This window comes from Electrophorus electricus, chromosome 14 (assembly GCF_041902795.1).
Source record: "Electrophorus electricus isolate QZ-2024a chromosome 14, ASM4190279v1, whole genome shotgun sequence".
NCBI classification, from domain to species: Eukaryota; Metazoa; Chordata; class Actinopteri; order Gymnotiformes; family Gymnotidae; genus Electrophorus; species Electrophorus electricus.
Genome location: NC_137510.1, coordinates 13,763,028 through 13,788,926, shown reverse-complemented (window position 1 = coordinate 13,788,926; position 25,899 = coordinate 13,763,028). Strand labels below are relative to the sequence as shown.

At 38.9% G+C, this 25,899-nt stretch overlaps 1 protein-coding gene across 1 annotated transcript; it reads right to left on the bottom strand.

Moving 5' to 3' along the window:
- Positions 1-2: 2 nt before the first annotated feature.
- col6a4a (collagen, type VI, alpha 4a) lies at positions 3-25,899 on the bottom strand. Its single transcript, XM_027002607.3, has 41 exons — positions 25,775-25,899; positions 21,567-21,656; positions 20,812-21,435; positions 20,144-20,719; positions 19,300-19,914; positions 18,274-18,891; positions 17,584-18,144; positions 16,873-17,430; positions 15,817-16,392; positions 14,974-15,552; positions 14,441-14,784; positions 14,114-14,192; positions 13,174-13,319; positions 12,733-12,825; positions 12,587-12,640; positions 12,324-12,395; positions 12,201-12,227; positions 11,724-11,768; positions 11,485-11,538; positions 11,206-11,268; positions 10,815-10,880; positions 10,429-10,482; positions 10,300-10,335; positions 9,863-9,925; positions 8,860-8,922; positions 8,696-8,758; positions 8,099-8,161; positions 7,749-7,799; positions 7,610-7,645; positions 6,392-6,454; positions 6,193-6,255; positions 6,064-6,099; positions 5,941-5,977; positions 5,807-5,818; positions 5,139-5,632; positions 4,937-5,033; positions 4,066-4,731; positions 3,692-3,806; positions 2,479-2,627; positions 1,658-1,705; positions 3-1,570 (listed from the first exon to the last, which is right to left on the bottom strand). The coding sequence occupies exons 2-41, from the start codon at positions 21,640-21,642 to the stop codon at positions 1,389-1,391; spliced, it is 8,217 nt and encodes a 2,738-aa protein (XP_026858408.2). The 5' UTR covers positions 21,643-21,656; positions 25,775-25,899; the 3' UTR covers positions 3-1,388.

Sequence of the window (25,899 nt, the reverse complement as noted above, 5' to 3'; positions counted from 1 at the left end):
ACTGTGAATTATGTCCCCAGCTTTATTTGTACAAAATATTAACATACAGAATGGAAAACAGTTAAACAGGAATCTGGTATTGAACAGGTTTTGAAGCATAAGCACCTTCATAGTCACATTCTTGTATGATTAGTAGAACAGCACTGAAGCAGAGGTATATTAAAATGTACATTGGTATCTGTATAGGTGGTAAAGGAAGACACATCCTAAATGGACAAGCATTATTTAAACAGAACATGTAGACCCAATGCTATAATTTTACATTTGTGCAATGCTGAAAGTTTTGGGATTTTAATTTCAGAAAAAATAAATCAGTGTGGTTTAAAAAAAACCAAACACAAACAAAAAAAAATCATATGACCCTTTTACATACAGCATCATATTTAAAATTATAGCACCAAAGCTGAAAATTTGTTCTATTATATTTAAAGTATAAAACAAACTGATTAATTTTAGTTAGAATTAACTAGCCCTTTACCCTTTCAGGAAAAGCATGTTTGCCACAAGCTCATATGTTCAGTTTTGCAGTTACGTTGATGTTTAACCAATACATGAACAACAGTCTTAAAACCTTTTTATGTGGTGCAAGATGGAACAATAATTCAAGTAGGAAATCTGAACACGTAGGTGACATGGGTCATTTGGGTGGAATGGACATGAAAGCCCTAAGATAGCAGGGGGAGTGCTTCAGATTTGTGGAGTGTGGGGTTGCACCTGTGAGGGATAATTAACACTTCCCTTTTAAAAGGAGTGAGTGTAGCCAGGAGTGACCATGAAAACCAGGAAGACCATAGACACCAGAGAGACTGGAGTCATTGGAGATGAGGCCTCTGTCAGTTACGTCTGGTTGGTATATAAGGGTTGGGTTGCCAATGAGAAAGATGGGTAGTGGTGAGTGTAGTGTTTTGCCAGGAGGGGAGGTCTAATTGGTTTGGTTAGATATGCAAGTAACAGAATTTAAAGGTCTCTGGTGTTTGTGTTTGCTGCTATTTCTGTGTATACAGACCCTTTATGAGCTTTGCTTTATCCCTAAACATGGTTGTGGTATGGTGCATTATAGTGGTGGCTTTAAGAATGTGGATATTGGGGAGTTAGATTGCTGGTTTAGTATGTAGTGCTTTTCTAGGAGTGCGTTCCCTAGCCTAACCTTGGAGGAATTGCTTACCATAACCACTTTCAAGATTAGAATTTAAGGCTTTAATAAAGATGAACCTATTTAACTTGCTCTATGTGCATGTGTGGTGGTAAACCAAACCTTACTGGAGGTGGTAGCAGCATTATGCCACCTACCTAAATTCTAGGTTTATTACAGAAAAAAATGGAGTGCTTACAAAAAAGGGGGAAGGGGAGGGTAACTTGCTTGTATTTAATGGGAGGGTTTTGGAGATTCACTGTGCTTTACGGAGCCTCCCACAGTGGGAAATGCACTCCTGTTCAGTGTCAAACCTGTTATCATTTCCTTCACATCCTCCATACCAGAAGCGAGAACATTTACTTTGCTCCATGTCGTAGAACCATTTGAGCATGTACTTTCTGCAGGGCCCTCTTTCAGACTTCAGGAGACAGACATCTTTGTGTGTAATGTGACAGAGAGTTAGCAAGAATCAGGACATGTTTTAGCACCTAATACTGTAAATCACATTTCATTTTTTTTTACTTGCATATGCCTTGGTTGCAAATTCCGTGTCCTCTAGAACTGTAGACCCTAAAGAAAAATTCACATAAAGCTATACTTTTACACAAATATTTCTCTTTTTGAGTACAAATCAATAGGATTTTTATATGGTGTAATATGTTGTAGGATTATGTTTACATTTAATATTTGAAGAAATGTAAGTGGAGTGTTTTAAGTTCCTGATTGTCTCTTCTGAAACAGTGCAAGTGATCATGCAAGTATACTTTAGGAACAACAACCAAAAAAAAAAAAACCCATTGCACTCAGGCACTAACAGCTTCCGTGCAGCAATGATCATCTTTCCAAATACATAATCAACAGCTTTAAGTACAGTTATGTGATATATAGAAGACAGACAACTTACTGCGTTTGATGCATTCATGTTAAAATGGCTGCTGCTACCGCCACAACCGCCATAACAGAAGGGTGCGCATGCATCTTTTGCACTATCATAGTACCATCTTAGCACACAGTGCCAATATCCATATGCAGCAAACACTGGGCTGAAAGCAAAACACTCATTTACTGCTGAAACATGCAGGTAGCATGCAGAGTGCAGGAATCCACCAGAAATGCTGATATTTGCAGTACTCACTGCATCATGCACATCTTTACTGTTTTTAACCAACATGCTGAAGTCCACTTCTTTTAGCACAAGAACATTGGAAAATGGTTTATGCACTTCACAAGGAATTTTGGCAGATTTTGAGAATGCATTGTTCTAATGGCTGCACTGACTCTACTTTTGTACACTGGGGGGCACCATGGTATTTGAGACATTTTTCATTTTGGGCCTGATTTACCATTTGAATGTCCTTGTTCTGCAGGGACTAGGTTGCTATTTTCATAGCCAGGGTGCACCACTCTCTGATCAGTGTACTCTGTGACCTCTACTTTATCCTCCTCTCCTTCCTCTTCATCCTTTGGGTAGGAGAGTGGTGGTAGAGGAACCCTGAGGAAGAAGCACCTCATTTAATCAAACCAAATAAAATCAAGACAGTTTTAGGTCAATTAGCAGACATGGTTTTGAACTGATGATCTGCAGTTGATGTTTGGGATATGACAATTTGTAAGAATGAAGTATGATTTTTCTTCTTAGTGCCAGAGTCAGACATGTGGATTTTAGTGATTTTTCAGCAGAAGACGTAAGTATATTATGTGAAGTTGTATGGGAGAAGAATGACATTTGGGAGAAGAATGAAAATGACAATTTGTTTAACCACTGTATCAAAAGATTGTGAGGCATTTACATATGGCATTAAATTGCATCCTGTCTCTGCGTTATGATGGTTTTACAATAGCCTTACTTTTTATTTTCTACATATATTACCTGAACAAATAAGAAGACTACAGTGGATTTACTGAATAAGGAAACTGAACACCTGGACTGTAGTCACTGGCTAGAATGATATGCTTTTAAAAACTATTATCTACTTAGTTTCTTGTTTGATCTTTAGTTTATCTTTAGTCATTTTCTTTTCCTGTTGTCTACTAAAGTTTAAACCCAGTAAATGCATGAACTAGATGCATTAGTTGAAGAACCATCAGCTTAGTTACTCTTTCTTGAGAAAAGGGGAAAGGGGTAGTTCTCAATACTGACAGGAGCCCAGATTACATGGACATTCTTGTAACTGCTGAATCAGTCATATTCAAGATCTCTGAGTAACTTTGTATTTCAATACTTCAGTTCAGTATTATATCTCAAAACTAAGATCAGAGCTGATCTTGAGGTGAATGAATTAAACAAATTCAGGCATTCCACCAACTGGAAAGGAGCAGGCAGACTGAATATCTCTGAGAAATTACATCTGAACGCACATGCAGTGCCTACATTTAAATAGATATTACCTTGATTAAATTCACAAAATATTAAGAATAGATGTTAATACAAGGAGTAAATAATGCCTGATTAACTTATTAACTAATTATGACATAGTCAATCAAAATAATTTGTGACCATCTCTAATTAAACAGATATCCCACAATTCATTATGGCTATGTTAGATTGATCATTACCTTTCAATGTGTATTCGTTTAGCTTCCTCAAAGACCTCATGATTCATTTGTCCTTCCTCCTGTTTAGACTTACACTGTTTTCTGAGTGATGGAGGAGGGTAAGCATTCATTTGTCCTGCAATTGCAAACAAATTAACATTGTGTTAAAAGGACAGTAATACACATCTAATTCAGCTTAATCATGCAATAGCTTACAGTGTTTCCTTATTAAGTCCTCAAGGACATCCACACAGTGTGTATTTTTTAGCTTTACCCAAGTGTCCAGCACACTTGTGGCACCTGTGTTCATTGTTCTTGTATTGGTACAGTTCTTTGGGAGCTGGAATATGTGATGGTAAACCAATACATTATTTATGTAGCAAAAACTCTCTTACTCTTCAGAATGTTGAAGAAAGTCTTTATAAAGCGTTTAGCGTACTCCTGTTCTTCTTGCTTCACATGACCCAAGTTAACTATGTGCTGTTCAATAGGAGAGCTGGCAAGCTCCTCCACCTGAGTGCAGTTGAAACGATCCCCAACTGTGAGGGTGAAGAGCACCACACCCTGGCACTTCGCTATTCTGGAGATATGGTCCAGCTTTGCTCTGTCATAATAATCCTCCTCTCCAATAATAGCGAGTACCATCTTGCTGGTGCGAGGCTTGGGGACAGTAAGAAGGCCCCTCATCACTACAAATTCCATGGCATGGCCAAGCCTGGAGGACCCTCCAGTCTGCTCTAAGTTTTTGAAGATGCTCTGCTTCATCAGTTCACGATCCGGGTACTGCTCGAAGGTGAATACCTGCTTGACTGGTGCCTGGGCTTGACTGTAGGCAGAGCTTTGCTGGTAAAGAGATACTCTAGCCTGAGTGTCAGCTCTGCTGGGCTCACTGCTCACTACAAGCTGATCTAGCACAGAACCCAGGACCTCCTTCACACCAGCATACTGATCTGCCTGTATGCTCTGGGACCCATCTACCAGTAGTGCTAAATCCATATCCACCTCCTGCGGAACAGACGCCTGACCGGTGCTCGGACATTCCACAGCTGGTTCACAAGGATCTGAGAACAGAATGTTAGATATGCATAAAAGATAAAATATATGAAAGAATGAATATATTCTCAGTCACTAAGTCTGTCTTGTTTTTTATTTACATTACATAAACACACACGTATTTTTAAATCACATAATATTTATTAATTCATTTGTTGTAGACCTGAAAAATCTTGAAAGAACTGGTAATGGATGAGAAGGCAATTGTGTTACCAAAGCAGACGAGACAATTCTGGATCCTCTGTAGTGCTCTACTCGAGTCCTGTGGTCTTTCCAGTACAGTCACAATGAAGCTGCTTGTCTCATCAGCCTGTTTTCAGACACATCACAAGAAAACCACACAAATGTAACATTGTAGCTACATGAGTTCCTGTGAAATTCTCCTCTGTCTGTAGGTAAAATGTTCCCATTTTACCTCAAAAGCGCGACGAACGTTTGCCGTATCTTTAAACCCAATTACGCCAAGGTTGATGTCCAGAGCCTTGTATTCTAGCACAGCCGTGATTATGGAGGACACATCTTTGGAGAGTCCACCAGAGAGGAAGACTGCCACCTTCCTCATTAATACACCTTGTCGCACACGTTTGAAGACATTCCTGCCCACAAAGCGCATGGCTGCACCAATATCACGGCGGTTAGATGTACGTTCCAGAGCAATATTCTTCACGGCTTCCATCAGGTCCTTCTTTTGGTGGTAGTCAGCGAAGCGGATGAGGTACTTGGTGTTTGAGCTGTACGAGACTACAGACACTCTGGCGCCTGTGGGGCAGTTGCTTTCTGCGATGTTGATACTGTCCAACAAGGAAGTAACAGTGGACAGCATCCTCCCGAATAACAGAGGACTCACATCGTTGGACATGTCCAAGCCAATCACCAGTTCAGTAGGATAAGCAGGGCACAATGTATTAGCTATAAGCATAGCCATGACATTGGAGAGAGAAATGTTCATATCTATTAATGAGTGACTTTCTCTCAAAGTTTTCATAAACACTGCATCATATCTATGTCTCATAACACTATTATCTGCACTGTTATGTTCATTTATATAAAAATATATTACAGCAGAGGCAACAAGAGACATACCTTTGCAACAAGCTGTGGGAGTGAAAAATGCCAAATTAGAATTAGAACAGAATCACACACATATTATGAAATATAAATGATTGCTTCAGTGGACATGGAAAAACCAAACACAGTTCAGTTTTATGAAACCTTACCACAGTTGTCTCGTACATAGGTGATCAGTTGACAAGTCTAAAAGAATACAAGGAAATATTTTCCAGAAAAACATTAAATGAAAACATGATAACATTCAGCAACAAAGAATGGTTGGAGCTTACAGACATTCCCCTGCTTCCTCCTGGTCCTTTAGGGCCCTAAAAGGGACAGTAGAAGTCTTGTTGATGACCAAATTGATTGTGATATTTTCTAATCCAAATATTCAGATAGTGTCATGCATGGTTGTTAACCCTGTGTCCATCTGGTCCATCAGTGCCAGGATCACCCTCTTCTCCTCTCCTGCCTGCATTCCCCTGTCAACATATGTTAAAACAAGCATTAGCAAATCAATAGAATTACAATTATTATATTTTAATTACATATATGACATTGAAATTTTTTGAACAACTACTAATCATTATTGATAACATTGATAACTATAAATCTTACCCCTCTTCCCTTGTTGCCTTTCTTGCCATGACCTCCCTTTGTGCCAGGATTTCCTGTTTCACCCTGAACATAAAAAATAAAGTAATTTTGTCAAACAGGGTCACTGATAGTGAGCAAGGCATTCACTACTTTTTTACATACACTTTATCAGTAAAATCAGCACTAGTAATGACTTGACTGTGATACCAATCGGCATTCTTCTCCCAGTTTAGTCATTTCCGATTCCAAATCCATTCCAACACTCCATCTAACTTACAGCTACCATCTTTGATGGGAGTGGCTAAGAAAGGAGGTGTATATATATTCTTTCTCAGCTCAAGTGTATACTGTATATGGAGCAACACATGCTTGCCAGTTATGCTCCACTAGACACTGCCCACAGATGGCTGTGGCATTGCAGGACAAACTTTGAAGTCATGCTCTCGTCTACCCCCACAGCTATGCACATCTGTGGTCTGTCAAAAAGAGCAGTTTGCTGCTTGTATGTTGTCACTTTTTATTGGTCAGGGGCAAACTTAGTTCTTAGGTTAAAATGAGGCTAAAGGAATTCTGACCTGGGGGAGTGAGAACTCCCTTCTGAACTGGAGGAGTGAGTTTTGTTCTCTCTGTCTCTTTCTGTTTCCCCTGCTGCCTGCCTCTCTCTCTCTATCCTCCACCACTCACTCTCTCTCTCTCTCTCTCTCTCTCTCTCTCTCTCTCTAGATTAAAGAATCAGATATAGTTTTATAGATTGCTGACACCATTTCCCTGTACAGTATCCAGTCTCTATTGTGCTTTTTTACTGGGTAAAGCCTAAATAAGGCTAGCTGAATGATAAACCACTGATAAAGCATACTATTTTAGCAATAAATAAGTAAGAAGTTTATATATTTAGTTATGCATATTATCTTAATTTTTGCTGGGCTATGCAATAAAGTGCACTTGCCAACATAATTAGTAATTACAATTTGGAGTCAAACACATTTATTATGCTTTACATGCACTAACCCTTTACTGACACCTAATCTGGTGTTTGTTGTATATAAGTGGGGTAGGGGTAAGTAAATACAGTAACAATAGCCCCTGCAGTTCTGGGTGACCCTGCAGCATGATTAGACACTAGTTTAATATGTAGGCATCATCAACCTACAGCATCATTAGGATTCAATGTTGCAGTCCTCCAATGATAGAGGAAAACCTTACAGAGCCAAATAGTAGTTTAATGAAAATAAAACTTACCTGAAGTCCAGGGTAACCTGGAAAACCAGTGTCACCCTAAGAGTGAACAAAAGAGCAATATAGCATCTAGTTAAAAAGTCGGTCTGTACAATCAAGAAATTAAAGAAAAAGCAACCAAAACAATAAGCCCCTCTTAAACCTTTGGTCCTTTAGGTCCTGCAGCTCCATATCCATCTGGGCCATCGTTGCCCTGTTGAGGAGATCAAACAAAAACAAGAAATAGGATGATTGATTCACTCAAATAAATTAAACTTGGCCTTATCTTATTTTCTTCTTAGCCTTACTCATAAGTACCAAGCCACTGTAAATTGTGTAAATACTTATACCAACCAGCCACTTTATTATAATTCATATTTAATACATATTCACATAAAACCATTAAAAATAAACCAAGACTACTGTCAAATATGTAACAAACACTATCATGTTTCTGTTTGTTTGGTTGTTTGTGTGTGTGAGTGTGTGTGTGTGTGTGTGCTGGACACCTACTGGAAGTCCTCTCGGGCCTGCTGGTCCATTAGTTCCTTTATTTCCAGGGTCCCCAGGCTGACCCTACATAGGAACATGAATTCACATGGGCGTGGTTTAAAGGTACTAGTTGTGAGCCAGATCTACAGTGCAAAAGTCTTAGTCACCCATGAATTGATTTATTTATTTATAACCAAGTCATTTTTATGGGCAGTAAGTGTTAATAATGACATTATATAACTAATAAAAATAACTAGAGTTTTAGAAGTTTTGTAATGGAGAGTACAGGTAGAGAATACAAGTAGTTGTACCCAGCTAGCTATTTCCATTTCCTGAATTTTAAACTTATTGCCATTTTGATTCACAAACACATTAAAAAACAGTTAGTATCGACTTACAGAACAGAACCCCACACTCAACAAAAATTGAGCTGTGGGGGAACATATGGATGAAGTAAAGAACACAAAGCAACCAAGTTAAAAGGAGGGAGTAATCTACAATGGGAGGACCTCTTTTTCAAAGCAAACAGACACTTCCTGCCCTGTTAAAATTGCCCCTGACAATTTCTTGGGGTGCCTTGGGGTGCACACTACTGTATGTAAGAGTGGTCTAAGTCACCTTCGGTCCCCTGGGTCCTATACTTCCTTTAGATCCAATTCCTCCCAGAGAGCCAGGGGCTCCCTAAGGGTAAGTCAATGGCATTATTAGGAAACAAAGCATTAGGGCACTGAAAAATATATTTGTTGTATATGTACCTGCAATGTAGGGATTTGGAAGCATACCTGAGGTCCAGGTAAACCAGGAAGCCCTTTCTGTCCTGGACCACCAGGAGGACCAATTATCCCCTGAGGAGAAAGAAGGAGGTAAATGCTCTGATCACTTATAGTACAAATCTAAAGACATTTAGATACTGATAGCACTTTTTTTTTTTTTTTTTTACCTGTTTTAATTAGGTTTAAGGTTTTATTATGCCTAGTTCTTAAAGGGCAATGGTCTGGTAATTCCTGGAATTTTAAACTCCACTGGATTTGGACATCTCTGCTATCTCTAGGTTTCCATTTAGTCATTTCAAAGAGTGGTCATGAAGTTTACTTAAGGTGCTGTCTTGTAACCTTTTTGGTTTTAAGAGCCTGAAGGATTAGACCAAGCAAGAAAGTTTCAAATCACCTTAAGACTGTTTATTGCTTTATGATCTAGTGCTTGAAAGATTCCCTCTGCCATTAGCTCACAAAACCACATCTAGTCAAAAACACCTAAAACAGCTAATATGTGTTCTTGGGAGACAAGTGGACATCCCAGAGTCAGTCTTTTGAGTGTTTCCCCCCTTTTTTTCTTTAATGGTGCCGTTGTGTTAACCTGGTGAATTTTAACACTTGGGTCTGCGGACTTGGGGCTGAGCAGGTTAATGGTAGTGCCCCATGAGGATCAAAATGCTAAGTTCACAGAAATCTTACTTTTAACTTGTTCAGTGATACTTCACTGTCTTTTAACCTAGACCTTATTAAAATGGTTGTTTCCACAACCTCAGCACTTGTCAACACTTGTCTACAATGTTACATTCTTTACAAAGATCAGCAGTATTAATCAATGATAAAAAGCCTTTGCGACTGTTTTTTTTTTTGTTAAATTATTTTGAATTATACAGATTACACTAAAGCATGTGAATTTTTATGTAAAGTGAAACAAAGATCCAACACAGAGGAGGATTACAATATACTGTGATTATCCTAAAATGTCAATTTAAAAAGTCAGGTTCAATTTGTTTTAAACAGAATGTAGTTGTACCACTGGCCCTGGAGCCCCAGAGGTTCCTTGTAATCCCGGTGCTCCTGGAGGTCCCCTGGCACCCTGAAAGTAAAACCAAAGCATCCATCTGATTGAGGGAAAAAAATAAAATCATATTTCACCAATTCCATATTGCATGGCATGTTATTATAATTTATTTATTAATTGAGTAGCATTACTGCTTAGTTTTAAATTGTATTGAGCTGGTTCAGATGTTTCACTAGCAAACATTGACTTTTACTAGTTTCATTAGTAAGAACTACATTTATATTAGCCAAAATAAATAAATAAATAAAGATATGAAAAATACGATGCACTATAAAATGGTAATAATATGAAGGGTTGAAGGGTGAACCTTCAAACATTTTTTACTTCCTAAGTGTGCTGTATACACATTTATAGTTTTGTAAAGATACAGTTTTATTTAGGTTCCATACCGGTATTCCTGCAGGGCCTCGTCTACCTTTTGTTCCCTGTTAAAAGGAAACATAGAAACAGTTTTTGTTTGGTGAAGGGAAGTCTCAGATGGTTAAATAATGTTACTTAATGGCTTCTTGAAAATGTACAGGCTTGCCAGCTTCTCCAGGTGTGCCTGGACTACCATCTGGCCCTGCCTCCCCCTGTCAGTGAAGAGAGATACAGAGTTATAATACTATTGTGAAAATCCTCATATGACACTCTAAAAGTGATTTAATCTATTTATTTGTTTATTTACAGTTTTTTACATTACACAGCTGCTATCATAAAGCCTTCATGTCCTTCATTAAACAGCTGTTATCATAAAGCCTTCACATTCCAGTGTACATCAGATCATTAATGGAGTCATGTACATAATACATTTGCATGGCTCTTGGCTGACACTGTTTCTTTGGCAGCTAAATACAGTGAGATCTGCTGCAGGAATAGAAATGAAATACTCATTGAAGAGTTATTGAGGAACACATTCACATACCTGTAGGCCTTGGTTTCCATAGTCACCTTTAGGACCACGGATGCTGCTCTCAGAACCTGCAATGCCCTTCATGGAAGAAGGTGTAAGAATATTCAGTCAGTCTAAACCAAATTTTTATGCTTTGCACTTCAATAAATAATTCAGATTGTACATTGTAATACCTGCGGGATTTGTTAAATACAAAAATAAAAAAAACTGGTGTCATGGCATACAGCTCAGAAACGCTATTTGCTGTGCTTCTCATACAATGAATGCATGATCTGTAGTAGTGCAGTGGAACCCTGCACCTGGCAGGGCCCAGTAGGATATTGCTAAGCACTACTGCTATGCATTTCTCTACTTTCAGTTGAGGAGTTTCCCTGATAGATAAAAGTTAATAGAGGCCACTCACCGGGTCTCCTCTCAGTCCTTTTTCTCCTGGGATACCTGGAGTTCCTCTGACCCCCTTCTTGCCCTTTAGCAGAATATTCATCTTTAGTCTTAAACTTAAGGCTAATTGATTCAAATGGAATCTACACTATTTTAGACAATGTCAGCTAGACAATTCTCATTTAATACATTCCTGTTTAATACACTCAAACACTGGACTGTGATTGCTAAAATCTTTAATGGAATACACTAAAACATGCACATTCATGTACCCAAGACAGAAATTTTAAATTTTTTTTACTGGGCTGCCTGGTTCTCCTTGCTCTCCTGGGAGTCCCACTAATCCAGCTTCACCCTAAAGGCAGCCGACACGGAAGATCAGTGAATCAGACCCATTATGTATGTCTGTATATCATAAAACAGACTAAATAGTGATAAATAAATTGCTACTGGTATTACAGTAAAATTATTTAGCTTCTGCTTGATAATGTTAAATGATTTATTATCTTTTGTGATTAAAATCAGACAGAAAGGTATTACCTGTTCTCCATTCACCCCATCCAAACCATGTTCTCCATGTTCTCCCTATCAGATACGGATGTAGCAGGCATGCAGATACAGTAAAGTTATGATGATGATATGTGCACTATTGGCATGCAATATTTCACAGAAGGTCCACCTAAAATGTCATTTCATTTAACCTCATCTTATAATTTCCATTCAACTCTGGGTGTTTGCTTTTTTATGACCATGAAAAGTTATTTGGTGTACAGTATTTACTTTTGATATAACGTGAGTGTCTCAACATGGCCCCCTCCTCCTAGGCTCCTCCCAGTGTTTGTGTTTGTGTGTGTGTGTGTGTGTGTGTGTGTGTGTGTGTGTGTGTGTGTGTGTGTGTGTGTCTAGTGCTATGCCCCTACCATGTTCATTGATCCTGTCACACCTGATGACCTTAAATACATTATCAAAGACAAAGAAAAAAAATATTGATAGTGTTAAAAAACTGCAGGTGCTCACCTTATCACCCCTGTAGCCCCTGCCTCCCTGTGGAGAATTTTAAGATAAAAATCCTTTAGGCAAAAGAATGTGATCATGTTTCCATTATAATGACTCACATGCAGTGAGGTAACCTGCTAGTACCTTTAGGCCTCTTCTTCCAGGGCAGCCCCGATGTCCCTGCATGCCATTAAAACCTGGTGGCCCTCTCTCACCCTGCAACACAACACTGGACATTTATGTGGAAGTGGAAGAAAAAAAAAACAGAAACACAAAGAAAGTTTGCCTCAAGAAATTTTGCATAGGCAAACTCATACATAGCTGGGGACTCAAAACAAAGTCACCTGGGTGTCTGTTGGAAATGTGAATGAAGTAAGATGTGCATTTAAAACCAGTTAAAGTCTTACAGCTCCTCCTTCTTCTCCAGGAAACCCAGAATATCCTCTTTGTCCCGGAGAGCCCTATTTAGATGTAAAAAATATACATTTCTTGAATTGTCCCATAGCTTTGATATTTGTACTTCCTGTTTGATATTGAAAAATGAGCACATCACCTTTGGCCCTGGAGGTCCTCGAGAGCCTCTCATCCCCTCATGACCTGTGCATTTACACATGACATTACAGCACTCTCTTGAGGCCACGGTGTCCTACAGGCAGATGAAGAGAGGGGTGTAAAATATTTGTATCCTCTATTTGCAATAATGAAAAGTTTCAACCAGAATCAGTTTTTATTTATTACATCCTGGGGAAAAAGTTGTTAACAGTTGCACAGATTTGATAATCGCTAACACAAATAATCACTGGCTGTTCATTTCGTTTTTCTGATGTACTAGTGTTGGCTGATTGTAATGTGCCCCAAGAGCTGCTTTTGTTGTTAATTCTCTTTTCCCACCAAGAAATAGTCACATGAAAATCAGGACAAATCTTAATCTAAACTGATCATATTTATATGGGTTCTGCCTTCATATGTATCATGTGACAGTGTAGTGACTCACAATCTGCTTGTGCACCGCACTGGCCACACTCTGCATTCCAATACTGAGAGGCTCGTCGAAGCCAAATCCTCGTCCAAACTCCACCTTCAGCAGATCTGAGGTGCTCTGGACCCCCTCTAGAGCTACAGTCAGCAATGCATGGACTCCTGGCACGTGAATCACAATGAGAAGAATGTGAGGTGGACAGAAACTATTTACAGTGACTCAGTTATATGCAATGAAGTAAAATGTAGATGCATCTTTTAAATATTTTCAGGTGTGTTGTCTTAGTTCATTAAGTAAACCTTCAGCTCTTCCTTCAACTCGTATGCTGTTTGTTAAAAAAAAGTTACATTAAAAATCTATAGTTTACTCAGAATATCATGGGCATAGAACATGCAGACAAACACAAGTCTCCTACTGAACAGTTTAATGAAATGAACAAAAATGAAACTGAAAATAAACTGAAACAAAAGAAGCCAACATAACATTCAGTGACCAACAAACAGTCACAAAACACAAAAGGCTTATAAAAAGCACAACAAAATAATGTGGTGTGGCAAATGAGGCATAACACACACACCACCCAATGGAGGTGTGATGAGAAATCATAACAAAAAATGTGCAACACAAGATGGAACATAAACGCCATGTGCAAAGCTGCCACCACATAATGGAGCCTACCAGCAGGGGTAAACAATTTCACAATTTCAAGTGTTTTGATATGATAACTTGCTCCTAGTTGAGTCAGAGTATATGTTAGTATTTCCGTGAAGTAAGCATTACTAAATACTAAATTATCACTATTTTATTTCTAATTATTACTATATATTTAAATATTACTCATTAAAGGGGGAAAATTAATCTTCCCCAAAATAATTGCTGTAGAAATTCCTTTTAACTTCTCATATACAATGATAAAAATTTTGTTAATACCACTGTGAAACTTTTGTTCCCTTACCACTCTTCCTGAGATTTTCTGAGGCATGTTTTAGGTCTTCAACGGAAGCATCCAGGCCATCAGTGAAGATGATCAGTACCTGAGGACCATTTAGATTGTACATTCAGATTTAATTTGACTTTCTTTAGGTGGTTTGATTTTGCTTTATTTGTTTAGGCATTATCTACTGCTGCTTTTAATCGTTTTAACCTTTAACAGAAGAAAACTGATATTTTCATTTGAAATTGTGAAAGAAGATAGATTTTGATTTGATTTTGTGATTTTTATGGTGTTTCATAAACACCTTTATAGTTCACATGCGCTAATAGTATTGGTGACATGGCTCACCTTCGTGCCAACAATGGAGTGTGCAAACTTATCCTGAAAAGATTGTAGGAGCTGTGGGTTGAATGCCAGTGGTTGAGATATTTGCATTGCTATCACTTTGTTCAGCACTTCGTCACTGTATTTCTCAAAGTTTGTATCATAGAGTATCTTCCCATTGCTGTCAACCAATCGAAAGCCTGTGTGGGTATGCAGTGTGTGCTCAGCAACGCAGCACACATTATGTAATTTGGAGATGTGTTCGATGATCTCCGGCAAACGGAGCTGTAGTTGGCCTTTGAAGAGGTACTGAGAGCTTGCACTGACATGGGAGATATCAAATCCAATGCCAATTTCTATAGTGCAACCTGTGAGGAAAAATACATACAATAAGAATTACTGGAACATATTAAATGTATATTGTGTAGCTGAAGGAAATGATGCCGCACCATAACAATGAAACTGTATCACTTAATAGATATCTTAATACTATTCAATGGGCTACACCTTTATATATGTTCAGCTATATTCAGAAATGAAATCTTCTCCATGCTTACTAGATGGATCAAGAGGTTTTGGCTCTTCGCAAAGAACATCAATCACCCGCTCCGTGGTTGTGTTCAGTTTCAAGTGGTCAAAGTTGCTTAATAAAAACACCCTGTCTTTAGCGATTTGGAGGAGCTGTTCTTGTGAGACTTCGCCTATGCCAACTGCAAGTATCCCAATGCCCTTGGCCCTCAACCTTTCAGCAGCATCTCTGACTTCGTCTGTTGACTCTCCATCAGTGATCAGCAGCAGGTTCTGTGAAATGCCATTTTGCATGCGGCTCCCCTTGTCGGCCTGGAAGAACTCTTGCACTTTAGTGAGAGCAGCTCCAATGTATGTTCCATCTTTCATCTGCTTAATGTTCTGAATGGCCTTCTTTATAGCCTCTGCATCTTTATAGTCATTCAAGTAAAACTCCTTTCTGTATGCCGTACTGAACTGAGCTACACCAATTCTGAAGAGGTCCTCTCTGATTCGAAGACGGTCTATGAGGCTGAGCAAGAAATTTTTCATAATCTTCCAGGGCTCACTTTTGATGCTTTCAGACCCGTCAATCAAAATAACCAAATCAGCTGCCTGTTTCATGCATTCTGTAAAACAGTGAAGTCATTCTGATGAAGAAGGTGATAATTGTGTAATCATAATCATACATGGCGAATATATAATACATACTTGATAATCATACATGGCAAATTCTTGTTGCATTTTTCTACTTAAAGATTCAAATTAGGAGCAGCATGCTTTATTTTAATGACATTTTACAAAGCAATGTTTAAAAAATTTAAAGTTTATAAAAACCCATTTTAAGGCTTTGTGTTTTAATACTGACTTAAATCATGACATTATATACTCACCCACTTTTGTGGTGTTGCAGATGACTTTGGAAATGTTCTGCTGCAGGGCTTTCAAAGCTTCATAGTCATCAACCTGGAAAACCTTGTTTGGGTCTTTGGTGATGATTTCTAGCTCACTTCTTCTTGCATTGACTATCCCAATACCATATACATTAACTCCATAAGACTGAAGCTCATTAGCAACTTTTGGTAAATCTTGACTGTCTGTGGCTTCACCATCTGTGATAACAAACAGCAACTGTGGAACACCTTGTTTGCTTCTTCCACCACTGTCAGGGCCTAAGTATTGCAAGTAGTACTGCAGAGCCTTGGCTGTGTTGGTGTTTCCACCAGGAGATGTCAGAGCACTGATGGCATTCTGAACTTGTATTGTGGTGTCATACTGGTTAAGGAGGAAATGTATTTGAGGTGTGTTTGAATAGACAATTGTACAAAAACGGACATTATCTTGCCCAACTTGAGTGGTCTTCACTACTGAATTCATGAAGATCTTCATGCTCTCAAAGTCTTTGTCAGCAATGCTAGAGGAACCATCCACTAAGAAGACAACATCTGCCACCTGTGATTTTGGACACTCTAAATAAGGAAAGAGTTGTGTCAAATAAAGGGGATTTATACCTGGAACATTAACATTTTATGGTTATATGAAGTATGTATTGGATATACTGAATACATCTCAAAGTGCTTTATATTAAAAAAATTAACAATGAAATATGGCTTTCAATCTGCTTAAACAATAATAAAATCTGCTTAAACATATAATAAAAAATCTTTGATTTAATGCACGGCATTTCAGCTCTAAAACAGCCGAATCAGAAAAATGCAACTGGGAGGCTGTATGTGTCAGATATAACTATGATTCAACACAAAAAAACCTAGGTAGTCGCTGGGAATAGTCTACAAGACCATCATTTGTCATTTGAACTACCAACTAATTAAATTCCCTAAACCTGTGAAGAAATGTGTATGTAATTAATGTGTACTAAAATCCTGCTTACCTACCTAAGAACTATAACATTGCATACAGGCAATTATACTTAAATTGTCATGACTCACCATCAGCAGAAATGCAGATCTCTAATTGGAGGTCTTCACGTAAGAACTCCAAGGCATCAAAATCCCTCTCCATATATACACGGCCCGTAGGTTGGCTGATCTCAGTCAACTGAGCATGGTCAGCATTTTCCACACCAATGGAATAAATGATTACGCCCCTGTCCTTGAGGACTTTTGCTGGCATGGTTACCTCATCCTGGGCCATGCCATCTGTGATCAGAATAAGGAACTGCGGAGCACCGGGACGACCTCCCATGGTTGAATCAAAGGACCTTAACAAGTAGCTGAGTGCCAATCCCAACATAGTCTGTCCACCCAGCTGCTGCATACCATTAATGGCATCCAGTATCTGATGTTTGTCATAAATGTTATTGAGGTTAAGTATAGTATGTGGGTCTGAGCTGAATTGCACTACTCCAACCTGTACACTTTTGTTTCCAATTTTAAAATCAGACACCAAGGTATTCAGGAAGTTCTTCATCTTTAGGAAGTCTTGAGGGGCAATGCTGCCTGAGCCATCAACCAAAAAGATTATATCTGCCAGCATGTCCTTGCAGGCTATGAAAATGAAGAATAAATTAGACTCATCATAATCATTAATGACTAACAAAATGATTAATTAATATTTTGTATATGACAATGCTTTGTGATCAGCTATATCAAACAAAAAACTAAACTACATAACCATTGAATGCTTATATGACACCTTACCCTCCTCTGAACAAATATCAGCAATGATATCCTTCTTAAGAGGATTCAGTGCATCGAAGCTGGTGACAAAGAACATCTTCTTAGAGTTATCTGCTATTTCCAGGAGCTCTTGCTCATTTGCATTTTTCACTCCAATGGCATAGATGGACACACCCTGCTTCCTCAGCTCTTCTGCTGGCTCCTTTACCTCATCCTGTGACTTTCCATCAGTGATGACAATGAGAATCTCAGGAACTTTATGGTCACGTGTCTCTTTGGCCTTCTTGAAGAGTGGGTCCATGAACGTAAGACCCTTGCCTGTATCTGTGCCTCCACCTAACTGGATAATGTTGCTCACAGCTCTTTCAATGGAAGCTCTGTCTTTATACTTAGTCACAGTAAACTCCAGGGTAGGCGTACTGGCAAACTTGACCAAACCCACACGGACTCGTTTTGGCCCAATAGTGAACATGACCAGAAACTCCAGGATGAACTTTTTCATGTCCTGAAAATCTTCAGGATTAATACTCCCAGAGTGGTCGATGAGGAAATAGATGTCTGCTTCTTCTGTCTGTTTACATCCTAAAATTGCAGCATGGTGGAAATAGTGTACAGATTTGTTTGACATATTACATGAAACAATGTCAAACTAATCACAGTCAACTTTATTAAACATTGCTAACTGATCACAGTGACATTGTAATGTCTTACCTTGCTTTAAGATGTATGTACTGGTCTTAATAGCAGTTGACTGGACAACATTGTTACACAGAGTCTTCCTCAGAATTCTTTCCATTTTGTTAAGCTTAGCAAAGCTCTCCACACTGAACACAAACTTTCTGTGAGGGTAAGATGCTATTTCTTTTAGCAGATTTACATCACTTCCTGTGACTCCCAAAGCATAGACCTGGACCCCAGAGCGCCTAAGCATAAGAGCCTCAGTTGTGACATTATCCATGGATGTGCCCTCTGTGATGACAATTGCAATCTGCTCCACCCCAACGTTGCGTCGGCTGCCCAGCTTCTCGCTAAAGACATTCTCTCTTGTATAATTCAAGGCCTTGCCAGTGTAAGGCAACCCACCCCAATAACGCAAAATCCTGATGTACTGCAGGAGTTCTTCCTTGTCTTCAAAAGTGTTCAGGTAGAACGCAGCTCTGGAAAAGTTACTGTACTCGACCAATCCCACCCTTACACCGTTGGATTTTATGTCCAGGCCACTGATCATGCGATGCAGGAAACTGCGCACCAGCCTGTAGTTTGGTGCAGTGATACTGTCTGACACATCCACAATAAATACAATATCTGCCAACTGTGTGGACCTGCATTCTGTGAAAGAAATGAACACATTTGAAGAGCTGTAAAAATCTGAAGTGTTAATAGAAAGACACAGTGCTCGTTTAACCTGGGCTCAGAACAAACCAAGCAGTCAGTGAAATCAAGAAATACCAAGAGACCAGATTTTTCACATCGACACCCAAATTTGCTCTATTCTTAATGGACATTACCTCACATGTTATATTTTATAAATTGCCTAATGTTGCAATATATATTTTATATACTATTGTATATACTCACTACTTAGTAACCATTTAGTAACCATTTGATCACCATATAGTAATAAATGCTCACTAGATATTTACTTTAAAAAATTACACTATCTCCCTTCAGAGGCTCCACAGAACATTTCAGTGAGTAGTTCATTAATAAAAATGTGTAGTTTCTTAAATAACTAACCTCCAGTTACGTTAAATATATCTCCAGTTTCCGTTATAGTCTTCACATCTTCTGCTATTTCTGCAACAGTTTTATTTGCAGTGTAGAAGGTTTTTTGTGGAGGAGTAATGATGGTCTTGTTCACAGAATCTGCTCCAGATGGACCACCCAATGGAAAATCTAGATCAGTAGTTGTCTCCTTGCGTAAGTCAATATTGATGATGGTCACTTCTTCATTCTGCAAGGCATGCACTGCCCTGGCTGTACTGTCATCAGACTCTCCTGAACTCAGCACCAGCAGGTATTGCTTGTAGCCCTGTTCGATTCGGCTGCCTGATTTGGTATTAAGGAATTGAGTACGGATGTAATCCATCGCCTTTCCGAGGTTGCGTGGCTGCCCAGTGCTCCTGGGGTGGAATTTGTGGATAAGTGAAAGAGCCTTATTTCGATTTTTGGAAGCACTGAAGAGGAACTCCACAGAAACGTCCTCACTAAACTGAGCCAGAGCCATCTGGTTGGATGTGCTCCCCACATTAAGCTGTGTGGCTAGCTGACTGAGAATCTCCGTTATCTGCTGGGTTTGCTTAGCTGAGCTATCTACTAAGACAAACACATCTGCCAGCTTTGGTGCTAGAGCTGAAATAAAGGTAAAACAAAAATGGAAGTGTTAGACACAGTATTGATAACCAAAAAAAGCCAGTGTAAGAATGGATTAACATTATACAAAAATGTTTTCCTAATAAAGTGAAAAAGCATTGGAGCACACTATTTGACTTAAACCTCTGCCAAATTTAAAAATATATTAAACAAGAAATGAGTTGGGATTTACATTTAAAACAATATAAATTAATGGGCACAATATTACCCTGCTGTTGGTCCTCCATAATGTGGCACACTTTGAGCACACTTTGAGCACTGAGTTCCAGCATGTGTTCATAGTTGTCAAATGTGTCCACAAAACGTAGATGTGGTTTGCTGGCAATGGATATCAGCTCTTTGATTTCAGATCTACGTACCGCAAAGACGAAGATTAAAACCCCCTGCCTCCGCAGGTTCTTGGCTGGTGTTTGCATATCATCAGAGGATTCACCATCTGATATCACCATCAAAATCTGAGGCACATTTTGCATGGCCCGTCCTTTAGCGAAGTAATTATCCTGAACAAAGCGAAGGGCTTTTCCTGTTTCAGGGCCTCCTTTTCGGTAGGTGAGTTTTCTCACCTTCTCCAGCAGCTCCTTCTTGTCTGCATAATCTCCCAGTAGAATCTCTCCATGAGGGTCATCACTAAACTGCACAACTCCTACCTTAACTTTGTTAGGCCTAATATCCCGACTGATGATAAATTTGAGAAGGAAATTCTTCACTAGCATAAAGTTGTCATCACCGATCCTACTAGAGCCATCCACAAGGAACACAATGTCAGCCAAATTAGCCTTGCATTCTGGAGATTAAAAATATGCAACACATTACTTCATTAGATTAAGTCACAACACACTGCTAATGTTTACCTGTTGCTAAACAGTGTTATTTTACCTTCTGGCACCTGAACTACTGGACCTTTGACTTCCTCCACTGTGGTGCAAAGAACCTGGATGAAACTCTGGGAGATCCCCTGCAGGGCTGTGAAATCATCCAAACTGTAAATGTGATGGTCATGTGGCTCAGTGGCGATCTCCTTTAGTTGTTGCATGTCAGCATGTTTGATTCCAATGACATAGAGGACAATCCCCTGCTGCTTCATCTCCTGTGCAAGTGGCTCCACGTCATCCTGGGACTGTCCATCAGTGATGACCACACCAATCTGAGGGACTCCCTCTTTACCACGGCTTCCTGCCGCTTCCACAAAGTGTTCCCTCAGCAGGAATTCTAGTCCCAGTCCGATTCTGGTGCCACCGCCTTTGTATGGAAGGTTTGCGATGGATTCAAGGATCTTCTGCTTGTCTTGGTAGCTGTTAAGGTAGAATTCCGTGTGTGGTGAGCTGCCATACTGTACCAGGCCAATTCGAACCCGGTCAGGGCTCACATCGAAACTCTGTACTAAAGTGATGAGGAAGTCCCGCATCTTCTGGAAGTTTTCTGTGCCAATGCTCCATGACCCATCCACAAGGAAGACAATATCAGCTAAGCCTTCCTGTGTGCACACTGGAAAGGAAATAACTGGGGGAAATTATATGAATTATTTGGAATACTTTGCAGAAATGTTCACTCCCAATATCCCCTTAAGGACAGTTTAAAACTTTTTTTTTTAATAATTCATGCATTAATTTAAAAGAATACTGTACCTGTACCTGTTTTCTGTGATTGACTGGCAAAGAAACATGATGCAGAAATGCAGACAAACAGCAGTCCTCTTATTGTCTCCATGACCTCAGTGTTCCCTAAAGCGTGGCAAACAGACAAAGACTGTGTAAGATCATGCTTCTCACAGGAGAGAACTACAGCCCTTTGATGTGGTGTGCAGGCACTCATGTCAATCTTTATTTTAGACAAGGCCAGCATATTATCCTAAGAGGGGATAGAAACTGGTATAACAAAACAATTAACATGTTTAAATATCAAATTCACTATGCTTCTGTTAATTGTTTGGTAATTAAGATTTCCAACACTACTACTGATGTTAAAAATACAGACTCCAATACAGACTTGAGAGCAGTTGTCTAGATGACCTTCCCTCTGGTCAGTGGGTTCACAGCATTTATTCTAATGCCTTTGAGAGCTAAACTTGTGTGGAACTTCAAAAGCTGCAGCTGAAACAACAAGCTGCAGTAACATGGTAGCTGCCCTCAATCAGTGTTCACAAAAGGGTTTTTGATCTTTTACTATCAAAATGTGCCCTAAAGTGTGGTTAATTATACATACTCTTGAAATGTATTGTCTTACATTAGGGTAATGTTAATGCTACAGCTTGCAAAATATTTTAGGCAATTTTATGTTTCCAGCATTGTGGCAACAGAAAGGGAAGACCCTTTCCTATTTCAGCATGATTGCACTTCTGTGCACAAAGCAAGGCCCATAAAGACATGGTTTGAAGATTTTGTTGTGGAGCAACTCCAGTGGCCAGCACAAACTCCTCACCTTAATTCTACTGAACGCCTTCCGGATAAATTGAAACATCAACTGTAAGCCAGGTGTGCATACACTTTTGTCTATATAGTGTATATCTGAAGTGCTAATATGACAAATACAGCAATTGTCTCAGTCTAGTAACTCACAGTGACTAATTCAAATAAGGTGCCTAGCATAAACCATGAAAACCAGCCCCAGACCATTATACTGCTCCTCTAACTGGGTAGGTGGCAGTCTCGTGGCATCTGCCAAACCACATTCCTCCAAGTATAACTGCTCACGTTTCCTCTGCTATTGTGTCCAGTGATATATTTTCTACCACTGCAGATGGCATTGTGCATAGGTTTGCATCCAACTTTTCAGCCATGGAAACCCATTCAATGAAGCTCCCAGTGCCCAGTTCTTGTGCTGATATTGCTTACTGAGGCAGCCTGGAAACTTAGAGTGAGTAATGCAACAGAGGATGGACAATTTTTTTTTAATGTGCAACACATTTCACCACCCAGCGGCCCTACTCTGTGAATTTGTGTGGTCTTTCGCATCATGGCTGACTTGCCGTTGGTCCTAGGTGCTGTCATTTCACATTAGCACTTACAGTAGACTAGGGCATATCTATCAGGGCATACATTTTGCACATTCCACTGCCAAATTTGATCTATTCCAAGCATATCTATGTGTTTGATTTTATACAACTTTTAGGAATGAGTGCTGGTGAAACATTTTAAATGAAAATTAAGAGGGGTGTTCTCATATTATTAGCCATATAGTGCAATCATGTATAAGGTGGTGGTTTGCACAAAAATGTAACAGCTGAACATGATGTATCTTCAGAAGTGGAATGTTATAAACATTTCTGCAACATTTACTTTATAGTTAGAAACTGATGGAAGAATAGTGCCTAGCTCTGAATAACACTCAACTGTTTTAGATCAGATTTAAGCCCTGTCTCCTGAGCTGACAGCCCATTCAAAAGATGTGTTATACATCGGAGATACAAACAGCTGCTAATATTCACTCCCAGTCTCAAAGGAGGTGAAGAATTGTGTATAGTTACAGCTGACCGTGGCCAAGAGAAATGAAGAAATATATTATGCCTTTGATAAAATGGAGTACAGATATCAAAATTAATTTTGCCAAATAAAATATTTTCAGACTAATTAGAGCAGTCCAGTAAATTCTTTGTTTTGTTTAGCTGTTGGAAATCTGTCAAATTCTGCATGGCTGTGGACATATCTGTGATAATTTATTTGTGTATCAATACAGCTGTTTTTTTCTTTAATGAATTTACATTAATTTCCTATACTTTTAACCCATGTCTATCACCTCATACTAAATGCACAAAAAACCAGATCAGGGACCCATGACATTCTTCCACCCTTATTCTTCCCCAGTTAAGACTTTTTACATCTCAGTGTGGGTGTCTAAATGTGATAATCACTGCAATGCAGGACAGCCGATGTAGGATAGTATACAATATTACTGAAAAACCAAAGGGTTCTTAAAAGATGGAGGCTCAGGGATAGAAAATAATCTTGAACCAAATTAAGCTCAAACCATTTCAAAGGACAACCATCAAAGCATATTCTTAAATCAAATATTTACAAGAACAATAAAGTAGTACAGAGCAAAAAGCACTTGCAAATCAGATGTTATGAGATAACTCTTCATCAGTTTACAAATATTCTGTAAAACATCTTAAAGCAACACCTATGGTTTATTGTGTAATTACTTTGGTTTATTAGGTGATCTGACATGGTTTACTGCATTAGATCAACATTATGTAAAAATATTATATTTTGTTATGTAATAAATATATGAGCTGACTGGTTTTGTCAATCTGATATGACTGACTGATATGATAAGGTAGTGCAGGAAAAACATTTTACTGGTACAGAAACAAGGAAACAGTTCATGATAATGCTAACTCGGGCTTGAAAGATCAAATTTGGTAGACAAGAGGTAAATTCCAAGAGACAGCTCAAAAAACAGCATATGAAAAAACGAACAACAGGACTACAGAGAACAAGGCTCAGACTCCAAGCAGACATTCAACAATTTCCCAGAGACACCTTAAAACAATAGGAGGACTAAAAGGAGCTGGAGCTTCCAGGTCCATTGGTGATGTGTGGTGGTAGGCTAAAACTGAGGGAAGTGTGGCAGACACTGTGATACTTGTAAAATGCACCACTAAGTGACATCATTTTACTGTGTTGCATATCGATATTTTTGTTCTGTGCAACCTCAGTACACAGCCATATCTCCATTACCTGCAGGACATCATTCTGGGGGAAATTCTTCATCATGCATTATTATGCTCATCGGTACAGAGGAGCATACCATTGAATGGATAAATACAAAGAGAGGAGAAGTGGTAACCCATCTCTACTTAAAAAGCTACTAGATTGGCATGTTTTTCTACTGACCTGAGTGTTTATATTTCACTCTACAACCTTTGCAAAGCTTTTAAAGGCTTTAAAGCTTTTTTAAAAAACTTTTGATCTTATTTTATTTGAGCCTGCCAATACTATATTGACAGGCATAAATATTTAGACATAGAAGTAAGATATGCAGGCAAAATGCACACTTCTTCACAGCTGCATGACATTTCTGTCATCTGCCTTTGAAAATGAGTGTGGTCTATCCTGATGGACATTTAACTAATACTGTTTACCCTTTGTTTATCATGCTGGGTGAAACTTCTACATCATTCTCCAGTTTAGTTTATAAACCTTTTGTAAACATCCCCCCCCCACTCTTAAAGACTCAAGCAAAACCCGGGTGATTAACAGTAAACTATGCAGTCAGTACCACAAGTCCTGATATGGAGCCACATTACCAAGGAACAGATCAAGGATGGCTTTTGGACAAAACACAAAATTGGACAAATCTTCATTCCATGTAAACACATGTTAGGGTATGTGCATTTAAGGTAAAAGAGTTGATTAAACAATAGAATTTGCAATACAACCTGCCAAACATAGAAAAACAAATACAGGGATGGTTGAAGTAAATATTAAATCAGTTCACCAGTCTAAACCTCCCCCACCCAAACCCACACCATACCCATTCACACATACTATACTTTAAATCGATGTACATTAGTCAAACAAAATGTAGCACCGTCACATACCGAACATGTATATAACACCTACAGTTTGAGATACTGAGGTGTAACAATTTAAGATCTAGCGTGCTGACGCAAACAATTTAACATTTTTACTTAAAACGCTTGATACAGAAATAAACGAATAAAATAAATCCTTTAGGTTCCGTATCATATAGCCTACCAAAGCTATTTCATTGAATACGTCCCTTAAAATATATTTGAAGGAGAATTTAAGCAAACTTTGTGTAATTACCGTCCAGGGTTCACTGTGTTAAAGTCTTACGACCGATTATGAATTGCCGTGCATATTGAAGGGTTACTTACATGAAGTTAGGGCGCAGAGTCCGGAGTCTCGCTCCTGTGAACACCACTAGCGCCTTTGCTGATTTCACCAGCCACTCCTCTAATCATGGTTTTTGGAAGCTTTCCAAACACGACAAGAGCTTGCC